Source organism: Salvelinus sp. IW2-2015, linkage group LG8 (genome assembly GCF_002910315.2).
Source record: "Salvelinus sp. IW2-2015 linkage group LG8, ASM291031v2, whole genome shotgun sequence".
NCBI classification, from domain to species: Eukaryota; Metazoa; Chordata; class Actinopteri; order Salmoniformes; family Salmonidae; genus Salvelinus; species Salvelinus sp. IW2-2015.
In genome coordinates this window covers 40,172,493-40,186,236 of record NC_036848.1, presented here as the reverse complement: position 1 = coordinate 40,186,236, position 13,744 = coordinate 40,172,493, and the positions used below count along the sequence as shown (strand labels likewise).

General features: G+C 44.1%; 1 protein-coding gene and 1 long non-coding RNA gene across 4 annotated transcripts in view; one reads left to right on the top strand and one right to left on the bottom strand.

Annotated features, from left to right (window-relative positions):
- The first annotated feature begins 6,970 nt into the window (after positions 1 to 6,970).
- LOC139028152 (uncharacterized) lies at positions 6,971 to 8,728 on the top strand. Of its 3 annotated transcripts, none has more exons than XR_011480341.1 (6): positions 6,971 to 7,625; positions 7,930 to 8,015; positions 8,102 to 8,145; positions 8,187 to 8,232; positions 8,399 to 8,440; positions 8,609 to 8,728. It is a non-coding gene; the product is annotated as an uncharacterized lncRNA (long non-coding RNA). The 3 variants fall into 3 exon arrangements; XR_011480342.1 differs by having other exon boundaries at positions 7,887 to 7,973; positions 8,059 to 8,145; XR_011480340.1 differs by lacking the exons at positions 6,971 to 7,625; positions 7,930 to 8,015; positions 8,102 to 8,145 and having other exon boundaries at positions 8,161 to 8,232.
- The window catches only part of mrtfba (myocardin related transcription factor Ba), a 45,688-nt gene continuing 39,525 nt past the window's right edge, over positions 7,582 to 13,744 (bottom strand). The window contains exons 13-15 of the mRNA XM_023993354.2: positions 13,001 to 13,061; positions 8,629 to 12,804; positions 7,582 to 8,165 (exon numbers count right to left, since the gene is read on the bottom strand). Coding sequence (XP_023849122.1) covers positions 12,305 to 12,804; positions 13,001 to 13,061 — 561 coding nt within the window. The 3' untranslated portion in view covers positions 7,582 to 8,165; positions 8,629 to 12,304. The remainder of the gene's footprint in view (positions 8,166 to 8,628; positions 12,805 to 13,000; positions 13,062 to 13,744) is intronic.

Sequence of the window (13,744 nt, the reverse complement as noted above, 5' to 3'; positions counted from 1 at the left end):
ACTAATAACATTTGATTCGATTTTGATTTGAAATGGGTACCTGTTTTACCCTCCTATCTTAAACCAACATGGACTGAGCTCAACTGTCCTTTTGCTCAGTTGTGCACTCCTCTTTCTATTCCGTTTAGAACCAGTTTGCGCTGTTCTGTGAAAGGAGTAGTACACAGCGTTGTACGAGATCTTCAGTTTCTTGGCAATTTCTCGCATGGATTAACCTTCATTTCTCAGAACAAGAATAGACTGACAAGTTTCACTAGAAAGTTCTGTTTCTGAGCCTGTAATTYAACCCACAAATGCTGATGCTCCAGATACTCAACCAGTCTGAAGAAGGCCAGTTTTATTGCTTCTTTAAATCAGCACAACAGTTTTCAGCTGTGCTAAAATAATTGCAAAAGGGATTTCTAATGATCAATATGCCTTTTAAAATGACAAACTTGGATTTTTAAATTTTTTAAAACAGCCTTTTCCAGCTACAAAAGTAATTTACAACATGGTCCCGTGTGGCTCAGTTGGTAGAGCATGGCGCTTGCAACGCCAGGGTTGTGGGTTCATTCCCCACGGGGGGACCAGGATGAATATGTATGAACTTTCCAATTTGTAAGTCGCTCTGGATAAGAGCGTCTGCTAAATGACTTAAATGTAAATGTAATTAACAATGTCTACAGTGTATTTCTGATCAATTTTATGTTATTTTAAAATGAAAAAAGAAAAAGTGTTTTTCTTTCAAAAACAAGGACATTTCTAAGTGACCCCAAACTTTGGAACGGTAGTGTGATATATATATACACACACACACACACACAGCTGAAGTCGGAAGTTTACATAAATTTAGGTCGAAGTCATTAAAACTAGTTTTTCAACCACTCCACAAATGTCTTGTTAACAAACTATAGTTTTGCCAAGTCGGTTAGGACATCTACTTCGTGCATGACAAGAGTAATTTTTCCAACAATTGTTTACAGACAGATAATTTCACTTAATCACAATTCCAGTGGGTCAGAAGTTTACATACACTAAGTTGACTGTGCCTTTAAACAGCTTGGAAAATTCCAGAAAATTATGTCATGGCTTCAGAAGCTTCTGATAGGCTAATTGACATAATTTGAGTCAATTGGAGGTGTATCTGTGGATGTATTTCAAGGCCTACCTTCAAGCTCAGTGCCTCTTTGCTTGACATCATGGGAAAATCAAAAGAAAATCAGCTAAGACCTCAGAAAAAAAATGTAGACCTCCACAAGTCTGGTTCATCTTTGGAGCAATCCAAATGCCTGAAGGTACCACGTTCATCTGTACAAACAATAGTACGCAAGTATAAACACCATGGGACCGCGCAGCCGTCATACCGCTCAGAAGGAGATGCGTTCTGTCTCCTAGAGAGGAACGTACTGAGGTGCGAAAAGTGCAAATCAATCCCAGAACAACAGCAACGGATCTTGTGAAGATGCTGGAGGAAACAGTACAAAAGTATCTATATCCATAGTAAAAGAGGTCCTATATCGATGTAACCTGAAAGGCCGCTCAGCAAGGAAGAAGCCACTGCTCCAAAACCGCCATAAAAAAGCCAGACTATGTTTGGCAATGCACATGGGGACAAAGATCGTACTTTTAGAAGAAAGTCCTCTGGTCTGATGAAACAAAAATAGAACTGTTTGGCCATAATGACCATCGTTATGTTTGGAGGAAAAAAAGGAGGCTTGCAAGCCAAAGAACACCAACCCAACCGGTAAGCATGGGGGTGGCAGCATCATGTTTGTGGGGTGCTTTGCTGCAGGAGGACTGGTGCACTTCACAATATAGATGGCATCATCAGGAGGAAGGAAAGTTATGGGAATAATTGAAGCAACATCTCAAGACATCAGTCAGGAATTTAAAGCTTGGTCACAAATGGGTCTTCCAAATGGACAATGACCTCACGCATACTTCCAAAGTTGTGGCAAAATGGCTTAAGGACAACAAAGTCGAGGTATTGGAGTGACCATCATAAACCCATGATCACAATCTTATAGAACATTTGTGGGCAGAACTGAAAAAGTGTGTGCGAGCAAGGAGGCCTACAAACCTGACACCAGCTCTGTCAGGAGGAATGGGCCAAAATTCACCCAACTTATTGTGGGAAGCTTGTGGAAGGCTACCCGAAACGTTGGACCAAAGTTAAACAATTTAAAGGCAATGCTGCCAAATACTAATTGAGTGTATGTAAACTTCTGACCCACTGGGAATGAGATGAAAGAAATAAAAGCTGACATAAATCACTACTATTATTCTGACATTTCACATTCTTAAAATAAAGTGGTGATCCTAACTGACTTACGACGGAATTTGTACTAGGATTAAATGTCAGAAATTGTGAAAAACTGAGTTTAAATGTATTTGGTAAGGTGTATGTAAACTTCTGACTTCAACTGTATATCACACACATCTATATCACAGACACACACTATGTGTGAGATATAGATTATATATACACTGTGTGTGATTATATATATCTCATATACACACACACACACACACACAAAAGCATGTGGACACCTGCTTGTCGAACATCTCATTCCAAAATCATGGGCATTAATAAGGAGTTGGTCCCCCTTTGGTGCTATAACAGCCTCCACTCTTCTGGGAAGGCTTTCCACTAGATGTTGGAACATTGCTGCGGGGACTTGCTACCATTCAGCCACAAGAGCATTAATGAGGTCAGGCACTGATGTTGGGCGATTAGGCCTGGCTCACAGTCAGCGTTCCAATTCATCCCAYAGGTGTTCGATGGGGTTGAGGTCAGGGTTCTGTGCAGGCTAGTCATGTTCTTCCACACCGATCTCAACAAACCATTTCTGTATGGACCTCGCTTTGTGCACGGGGGCATTGTAATGCTGAAACAGGAAAGGGCTTTCCCCAAATTGTTGCCACAAAGTTGGAAGCACAGAATCATCTAGAATGTCATTGTATGCAGCAGCATTAAGATTTCCCTTCACTGGAACTAAGGGGCATAGCCCGAACCATATTATTCCTCCTCCACCCAACTTTACAGTTGGCACTATGCATTGGGGCAGGTAGCGTTCTCCTGCCATCCACCAAACCCAGATTCATCCATCGGATGGATAAGCGTGATTCATCACCCCAGAGAACATATTTCCACTGCTCCAGAGTCCAATGGCAGCGAGCTATACACCACTCCAGCCAACGCTTGGCATTGCGCATGGTGATCTTACGTTTGTGTGCGGCTGCTCGGCCATGTTAACCCATTTCATGAAGCGCCCAACGAACAGTTCTTGCGCTGATACTGCTTCCAGGAGGCAGTTTTGAACTCGGTTTGAACTCGGTAGTGTTGCATCCGAGGACAGGCGATTGTTACGCGCTAAGCGCTTCATCACTCGGCGGTCCCGTTCTGTGAGCTTGTGTGGCCTACCACTTCGCGGCTGAGCCGTTGTTTCTCCTAGACGTTTCCATGTTTTCACAATAACAGCACTTACAGTTGACCGAGGCAGCTCTAGCAGGGCAGAAATTTGACAAACTGACTTGGAAAGGTGGCATCCTATGACAGTGCCACATTGAAAGTCACTGAGCTCTTCAGTAAGACCATTATACTGCCAATGTTTTGTCTATGAAGATTGCATGGCTGTGTGCTCAATTTTATACACCTGTCAGCAACGGGTGTGGTTTCAATAGCCTAATCCACTCATTTGAAGGGGTGTATACATACTTTGTATATATAGTGTACTGTGTGTGGGCGTGTGTGTGTGGCACGCACGCACACGCATTACTTTAACCTATGAGAAACACATACATTCTCCTCACTTCATGCTGACATGAATTGACCAAGTGGATGAGTTCTTTCAAAGAATTCACACAACTTTCAAAATATTCGGCCAGGTTTCAGACTAGACGTAACATAGTAAACATCAATCCGGGGCATTAAATTAGTATGATATGTTATATTTGGTATGGTTACATAAGACAAGGTACTTTAGGCAAATATTAAAGTAGGGTGGTTGGTTGGTTAGAACGTCTAGCAACCCAAGGGTTGCGTGTATGAATCTCATCACGGACAGCTTTAGCTAATTTGCAACTTTGCATATAAGCTAACCCTTCCCCTAACCTTAACCCCTAGCCTAACTACCGTTAGCCACCTCGCTAACATTAGCGTTAGCCACCTAGTTAACGTTAGCGACAACATATTGGAATTCATAATATAGGTTTAGCAAATGTGTAACATATTGTAGGAATTGCAATTCTTAACATGTTGCACGAATTGTAATTCGTAACATATACAAAATGGATGGACATCCACGTAATTAATACAAAACATAAAATATACTAATTGGAGTGTCCCAGACATTTACTTCATTGTGTACCCGAGTCCAGGTTGAAATATAAATTAGACAGTGCCATTTAGATTGTGAGTAACTAGCACTGTGAACACCAGCCCAGGGAGACGAACCAACCCCGGTCTCCCCTACTTATTGAGGAACTGAAAAGCAGTGTATCCCAAAGCTTTTCAACCACATCTTCCTCTGTCTCCCTCTGTCGCCCAGCTCTGTCCCCTACAGTCTCTTTCCCAGAGGAGTCCGAGCCTACAGAGCTGGAAGCCATAGAACAGGAGCTACATGATCTGGTGGAAAGAGAACAGGAGCTACTACAGATACAGACAGCCAACAACATTGGACCGGATCACAAACCACTGTCAGGTAGACACCTGCTCACTATACCAGTCCTGTACACAGCAAATGCAGCTTGTTTCAAAATGTCTTATCCTAGATATTTTAATCTTGATTGTTTGCTTGAGTCTAAAGTGCAGCAGAGATCTTTGTCCGTAAAAACTATTGATTTATGCTTTCCATTCATGTTTGGATAGATGTCAATAGGATGTTTCATAACTTTATTTCCTCATGACTGAGCACACTATTTTATAGACTATACAGAGGAACTCATGGCCCCCTATCAAGGAGTGTACGTCCTACCGAGTAACACACCAGAGAACATGAAACAATATACACAACAGGCTACACCTCCTGCTGTGCCAGGTATGTGTGTGAGCATTGGTAGGATGAACAATTAGGTAGAGTAGATACATGAGACAAGCTCTGACATAAGCTCTACAGTACTTGTAATTTACAGTATGTCCAGATGAGCATAGATGGCAACGACAATGCCTGTTTTCTCCTCTCCTCCAGTGGCCCCAGAGGACATAGTGGAGGTGGAGAAACTCAACAYTGACCCAGCGATCGTCCAATGCCCTATCTGCGAGCAGGTCATCACCACGGAAACATATCGCAAAATAGGCGGGGCAGCCTGGATGCTATGCCTTATGTCCAGCATGTTAGGGTGAGTCCTGTCAGACAAGTTCTAGTATCAAACATCACAGAGTAGGAGTGATGATTTAGGAGCTGCTCCCCCATGTTCATGTGGTCTTATTCATTGTTATATAAAAAACAAAACTGATCATAGGTCAGCACTCCTCTAAAACATCCGACCTTATATCAAAGACTAGGGGCAACTTTATCCTACAACCAGATGAGCAGAAACCAGATGTGCTCTTACTTTAGTCTGTCTTAATTAAGCAAAACGGCCTGGGGGGGGGGGGGGGGGGGGGGGGGGGGGGGGGGGGGGGGGGGGGGGGGGGGGGGTATATGGCCAATATACCAGGGCAAAGGGCTGTTATTATGKACAGAAATGCAGAGTAAATGGATACAGCCCTTAGCCGTGGTATATCCCCCTCCCCCCGAGATGCCTTATTGCTATTATCAACTGGTTACCAACATAATTAGAACAGTAAAATACATGTTTTGTCATACCCGTGGTATAAGGTCTGATATACATGGCTTTCAGCCAATCAGCATTCAGAACTCGAACCACCCAGTTTATAATACTGTAAATACTGTATAAACCCCCTCTGCCAGGTGTGTGGCTGGGTGCTGTCTCATCCCCTTCTGCTTGGACAACCTAAAGGACGTCAGACATCGATGCCCTGAGTGTCACAGCAACATCTACACCGCAGAACGGATGTGAAGACAGAATGGTACTTCTACAGATACTATATCACTGGCTACTGTTTCTCTGGTGTTGGATGGAGAGGGACAGTGAATGGAGTGGTTGGATGGGCGTTATGCCCTCAACTGTGGGACATTTGAAGGCGAGACTGGACAGCTCTAATGACACCTGGTGGCTGATGCCGTACAGTACTGTGTTATGATCACAGTTTGAGGGGATGGAGATTGACTGTTGTTGGGGTGATAGTTTCTTTCTTGAAAAAGTTGGGAGGATGATCCTAAAAAGCACTGGGAATCTCAAGCAGTGTCCAGCTGTGACAGCATTTGGTTCTATCAATGGTGCAGATACCAACAGAACCTGAGAAGACTTTGACCAAAATTATGGACTGGAATAACACATACTGAAAGAATATAGCATTCCTTGCTTCATTATCTTTAGAACATATGTTTGTATATTCTTAAGAGAGAAAATGTTTCTACTCACCAGAGACCGTATGAGAACATTATCATTGAAGCCTAATCAACGCATTGGTCATGCAAATGTCAAAGGGAAAGCAGGTGATGCACTGACAGTAAGCCATTTACCACACAACCACCTAGGATTTATGAAAATGAAGACAAACTTTACCAGCAAGCAACAATATATTCTACTTCCCTCTTTCTTTACAGTGACAAAGGTCAATGTAAGTGAATTAACCTGGCAAATGTTGTGAACTATAATTTTCTATTTTCCTTTCAAGTGTTTTGATTAATCTTGTGGAACTACATATCAAATCTAATAATGCCTCAAATGCTTACTACTTTTATATAGTACAATTATACAATGGAGTATGATGCTGTGTTTGTTTTGACAGCTTAACATCATTTCAAAAGATATTCACAGTAAAACTTTACTTTAGCAATAATCTCAGCAGCCCAGGACCAAACCTCACGTGAGCGCTGGCCTCCAGCCCCAGATGTTAGGAGAGACTTTCACAATGCACCACATTTTATTGACACAAAAGGCATTCAGTACATATATTTTTTCATATTATTTACAAAATAGATATAATGGAGGTGCTACACATGTATAAAAATATGCATGACATAACTGTGTACACAATGTGCAAAATGTATGTATGGTGTACAGATGATGACAGAGACTTGACAGTGCGTGTGGGTGAGTGGCAGATGTCTACTACACTGAACAAAAATATAAAACMCAACATATAAAATGTTGGTCCCATGTTTCATGAGCTGAGATAAAATATCCTAGATGTTCCATACACACAAAAAGCTTATTTCTCTCAAATGTTGTGTTAGTGAGCATTTCTCCTTTGCCAAGATAATCCATCCACCTGACAGGTGTGGCATATCAAGAAGCTGTTTAAACAGCATGATCATTACATAGGTGCATCTTGTGCTGGGGACAATAAAAGTCCACTCTGAAATTTGTAGTCAAGTTTTGAGGGAGTGTGCAATTGGTATGCTGACTACTGGAATGTCCACCAGGGCTGTTGTCAGAGAATGGAACATTAATTTCTCTACCATAAGCAGCCTAAATGTCGTTTTAGAGAATTTGGCAGTATGTCCAACCGGCCTCACAAGCACAGACCAGGTGTAACCACGCCAGCCCAGGACCTCCACATCCGGTTAGACCAGGTGTAACCACGCCAGCCCAGGACGGTCCACATCCGGTTGGACCAGGTGAGACCACGCCAGCCCAGGACCTCCACATCGGTTAGACCAGGTGTAACCACGCCAGCCAGGACCTCCACATCCGGTTAGACCAGGTGTAACCACGCCAGCCCAGACCTCCACATTCGGTTAGACCAGGTGTACCACACCAGCCCAGAGACCTCCACATCCGGTTAGACCAGGTGTAACCACGCAGCCCACGGACCTCACATCCGGTTAGACCAGGTGTAACCACGCCAGCCCACGACCTCCACATCCGGTTAGACAGGTGTAACCACGCCAGCCCACGACCTCCACATCCGGTTAGACCTGGTGTACCCGCCAGCCCAGGACCTCCACATCCGGTTAGACCAGGTGTACCACGCCAGCCCACAACCTCCACATCCGGTTAGACCAGGTGTAACCACGCCAGCCCACGACCTCCACATCCGGTTAGACAGGTGTAACCACGCCAGCCCACGACCTCCACATCCGGTTAGACCAGGTGTAACCACGCCAGCCCACCTCCACATCCGGTTAGACCAGGTGTAACCACGCCAGCCCAGGACCTCCACATCCGGTTAGACCAGGTGTAACCACGCCAGCCCAGGACTCCACATCCGGTTAGACCAGGGTGTAACCACGCCCAGCCCAGGACCTCCACATCCGGTTAACCAGGTTAACCACGCCAGCCAAGCCTCACATCCGGTTAGACAGGTGTACCACCCGCCAGCCAGGCTCACATCCGGTTAGACCAGGTGACCACGCCAGCCCAGGACCTCCACATCCGGTTAGACCAGGTGTACCACCGCAGCCCAGACCTCCACATCCGGTTAGACAGGTGTACCACGCCAGCCCAGCCTCCACATCCGGTTAGACCAGGTGTAACCACGCCAGCCCAGACCTCCACATCCGGTTAGACCAGGTGTAACCACGCCAGCCCACGACCTCACATCCGGTTAGACCAGGTGTAACCACGCCAGCCCACGACCTCCACATCCGGTTAGACCAGGTGTACCACGCAGCCCACAACCTCCACATCCGGTTAGACCAGGTGTAACCACGCCAGCCCACGACCTCCACATCCGGTTAGACCAGGTGTAACCACACCAGCCCACGACCTCCACATCCGGTTAGACCAGGTGTAACCACGCCAGCCCAGGACCTCCACATCCGGTTAGACCTGGTGTACCACGCCAGCACACAACCTCCACATCCGGCTTCTTCACCTGCGTAACCGTCTGAGACCAGCCAACTGGACAGCTGAAGAAATTGTGCGTCTGAACAACCGAATAATTTCTGAACAAACGGTCATAAATCGTCTCAAGGAAGCTCATCGGCGTGCTCGTCGTCCTCTGAGTCTTGACCTGACTGCAGTTCGGGGGTCGTAAAAGACTGCAGTGGGCAAATGCGCACCCTCGATGGCCACTGGCACACTGGAAAAGTGTGCTATTCATGGTTGAATCACGGTTTCAACTCTACCGGGTAGATGGCAGATGTGTGGGCGAGAGGTTTTCTGATGTCAACGTTGTGAACATAGTGCCCCATGGTGGGGGTGGGGTTATGGTATGGGCAGGCATAAGCTATGGACAARGAACACAATTGCATTTTATTGATTGCAATTTGAATGCACAGAGATCCTGCGGCTCATTGTCGTGCCATTCATCTGCCGCCATCACCTCATGTTTCAGCATGAAAATACACAGCCCCTGTCAGAAAGATCTGTACACAATTTCTGGAACTAATGTTCCAGAAATGTGCCATACTCAGACAGGTCACCAATTGAGCATGTTTGGGATGCTCTGGATCGATGTGTATGACAGCATGTTACAGTTCCCACTAATATCCAGAGGAGTGGGGCAACATGCCACAAACAGCCTGATCAACTCTTTGTGAAGGAAATGTGTTGCGCTGCCTTTGGCAAAATGGTGGTCACACCAGATACTGACTGTTTTTCTGATCCACACCTGTATTTGATTTTTTAAAGGTATCTATGACCAACATATGCATATCTGTATTCCCAGTCATGTGAAATCCATAGATTAGGGCCTAATTTATTTATTTCAATTGACTGATTTCCTTATATGAACTGTAACTCAGTAAAATCTTTGAAAATGTTGCATGTTGCATTTATACTTTTGTTCAGTGTAGTTACATTTCAGACAAAGAACCTGGGTTGAACGGGAGACAGTACCATACAGAAGACACAGAATTAGGTAAGGCCCAAATCAATATTTGCTTGCAATAATTAACATGATGACATCTTGTTATAAGATGGTGACAACACAAATGCACCAGTACTGTAAGTGCAAGGCTATGGCCTTATTGCTTCACTAACATCCTATTAACAGTAGTAGTACACAGGTTTGACATGATTCAGAATCAAAATGTTTTAGAATCCAACCGTCATATTTTACAACATACCCATGTATAGATGCATTTGGCCATATATATTTCTGTTATGGGTGGTAAAAAAACATTTACAGTAATCTTCCTCTTGCATATATACAGAAAAAACAATTGATTTTATAACACAAAAATGTGATAAATACAATTTAAAAAAAAGTGGCAACAATAGATATTCCCCAATGTTTCACTGTCCTTATTAGGCAACAATTGAAAAACAAATAATTCCTTGATAGCCCTAAACCACAGTTACAAGAATCTGGTTCCTAATGGTAACAGTACAGTATTTGGCATTATTACCTGCCTACAGGTTATCCTTAGTGTTGGACTTGTTGGATAAGAATGATTGTTCAAACATAAAAATAAAGCCATGATATCCCAAAGTGCTGCACAGTACAACCGTATTAGTTCTATACAATATTGAWCATAATAATATTTGGATTGAGATGCTGAATACTACTAAACTCGTTTGACATGATGTGCCAGGTAGAACTACACAATGCAAATTTAAAAAGGTATAATACGCATAAACATCATCATCAAATTCATCCACAAAATGGTAGCTATACCAGAAGCTTAATGTCATCCCTTTTAGTTTAACTCTGTTGGTCACACCACTGTGGGTGTTTACTGTGTGTTTTACCACATAACACAAACCAAACAGGACAGATGGAACAGTCATACAAAGCTGTTCTGTGAGACAAACCTTTTTTTAAAACTCAGCCTATAAAAGTTGTTCATTTGTCTTATGAACGTCCAACTTCATAAAAATAAAGACGACTTAAGTGAGTTGCAGCCAACTCAGTGACAAATATAGCCCGATATCAGACATGGTTTAAAACGTGCATTCAACAACACAGAGACATACAGAAAGGGCACACATAGACACACATGCAGACAGAGACATGCAGAGATTTGACAGACAGAACCACAGACACACAGTGAGAGACAGAGACACATGCAGAGATTTGACAGACAGTTTTCAGGACAGACAGAGAAGATTACAGTCTTTCTGCCAGAGGTCATGCAGCCACATTAAAACATGTCACAAACACTTGTAGCATACAAAACAACTGGCACTCAGACTATCATGCCAACTTCTTGTCACTCATTGTCATGTCAAACATGCTTGGCAATGGAGTTGGCAAGAGCACAGACAGACTTGGGACCAGGCTAGCATACAGTAAGTATACACACATTAACCTCTATGTAGTGTACCTGTGTGATAGCATAATTGTTCCCTTGCCACTAATACATCAGTTGTCTTTCAGAAGATAAAGCTGCCAACAATGTAAAGTTTCCACTTTCATTCAGACGGATCAACTTGGAATCCTTGAATTGAAAGTACACAAAGATAACCAACACGTGGATTGACATTTTTTCAATAAACGGCTCATTAAAATCTTTATCTGTGATTCAGATTTCCTTGTGTGAGGTGCAGGTGTAAGGCCCACCMCCTTAGTGCATAGCTCAGAGTGGGAGGAGTCCACTCCTCCTCATCCAATAGGAGTGAGTCTTTGTTCTCAGTGTCAGTTCAGTTCATTGCTTAAATAGTCCAACTGACCATAGCGTCTGTTTTGTTCAGGAAAAAAACAGTCTCATCGAATACAATATGTAGCTATGTCACAATACCAAATATAGGTATGTCGCAAAAAAAGACCAGTGTAAAACAGCCTTGTACTCGTCAGTTTTACTTATGTCAGTTATGCGGTTTGTCGTGGCTTGTGCACAACAGATCTGTAACAAACAAACCACATTCTCAGACTGTATGGCACAGCAGCATGCTTCCACAGAGCAATGGCTGTAGATCCAGACCCTGTAGCATGACCGATGTGAAACGCATGCTAAGTTAACACATCCACGTGTTCACCGCAAGGAAAGCTGAACAGCGTAAGGCTGACTGCCATGTGTCGTATAGTGAAAGCTTTGCCCAATTCAATAAAAACTCCAGCAGGGCTGAGTGAACATCTAACCTTGTTCTGGTTCAAATAACTGTCATTTACAGGATATTTACATACCGTCTGCCTCCTTGTTCATTTGGCTCTGGTCCCAGTACTCCTATGAAACATCCAATGCCCCGATCACCAGCTGGCTAATCTTATTATATGGAAGAACATTTTTATTTTTTTGTTATGTTTTAAATACACAAGGAGGACTAACCTCACTTACCAGGTCTGCATTTGTTACCTTGAGTCCCTCTATCCCTACACCAATCCTCTTCCTTCCTTCCTTCCTCACTCCATCTATCCCCTTCTCCCTCAGTCCCAGTGCAGCTGCAGGTCGTGTGTATCCAGGAAGTCTGAAGGAATCCCCAGGGGTGTGAGCCCCCCCGCGGGGTCGGACGGCATGGTTAGATCCAGCCACTCCATGTTGTCCAGGACTGTGTCGGACAAGCCCATGTTGAGGGAGGAAGGGGGAGACGTGGAGTCGCAGAAGGACAGCTCTGAGGTGTCCATGGGGGAGTAGGGTTGATCCAGGAGCTGGGACTGCAACTCCTCGATCAGACCCAGGGTGCGGGGGTCCGTGGTTGGGGACGGGTTGTTCAGAGTCCCCTCCAGGAAGGCCTCCAGCTGGTTGTCGGAGGCCAGACTGGGGAGGGGCAGGGGGTCGAAGGGAGGGGTGGGAGGGGGAGCTACCTGGATCTGTGGAGGGGTTCTGGACAGGGCGGTGTTGACAGGGAGGGTAGTGATGTTGGCTGTGACAGGGACAGTCTTAGTGCTTAGAGAAGGCAGGTCCTGCTGGATGAATGGAGTGATCTCTGGAGGAGAGAAGAGACAGGAACAGGATGCAAAGATTATTCACCTGTATTGTAACACAGGCTGAAGTCTAAAAAGAAACTCCAACCTTATCACTGTTTGCAGACATGAAAAGACCAGATTGTTGTAACTTAGTCGCTTCAGGGTTAGGACAAGGAGCTCAAGTTGTAAATGTTTCTTCATGCTGTAAGTTCTCACCTCCACTCTGAATCAGGATGTCAAACAGGTCGTCCATCTGCTGGCTGGTTGCCGTGGAAACCTGAGAGAGCCAATAAGGTAAGGGGGTGGAGATGCATGACCAATAACATGACTCTCTCGGGTGTGACCAATTGCATTACAGAGCGCACATCATACATTTGTGAATGTGTGTGTGTGTCTGTCTTACTGTACGAGCGTGTGCGTTCACTAGGGTTGAATATTTTCCCAGTATTTTACAAAATGTTTCATCCAGAGAATAAATCACTTTTCTCCCATGTAACCCGATATTTCCCGCCAAAACCAGAAGTGTCATTCAAAAGCATTATAAAACATATAAATAGGCCTATGTCTGGATTTGATTAGAGCTTTGATTGAAAATTCAAACCTGATGCAACCTGAGCCTGATTAAATACATTTTATGAGCCCTACATTAAAAGACATTTAATGAGCCCAAGCCCCAAAAACTCAAATGATTGTGCCGTTATTCAATACATAGGCTATATGACATAGGCTACTCCACATTACGCARGGCAGAAAAACATGAAAGCCCATAGATGTAACTAGTTATATGCTCTCTTGGGTAAATAAATTAAACTAGCTCCAGTAGGCTAATCTTTTTGAGTGTAGACTATTACTGTACAGTGATCCCTCGCCACTTCGCGGTTCACTTATCGCGGATTCGCTATTTCGCGGATTTTCATAATGCATTTTTTTTTTTTTTTTGTGCATTGTGCTCAGCATTCT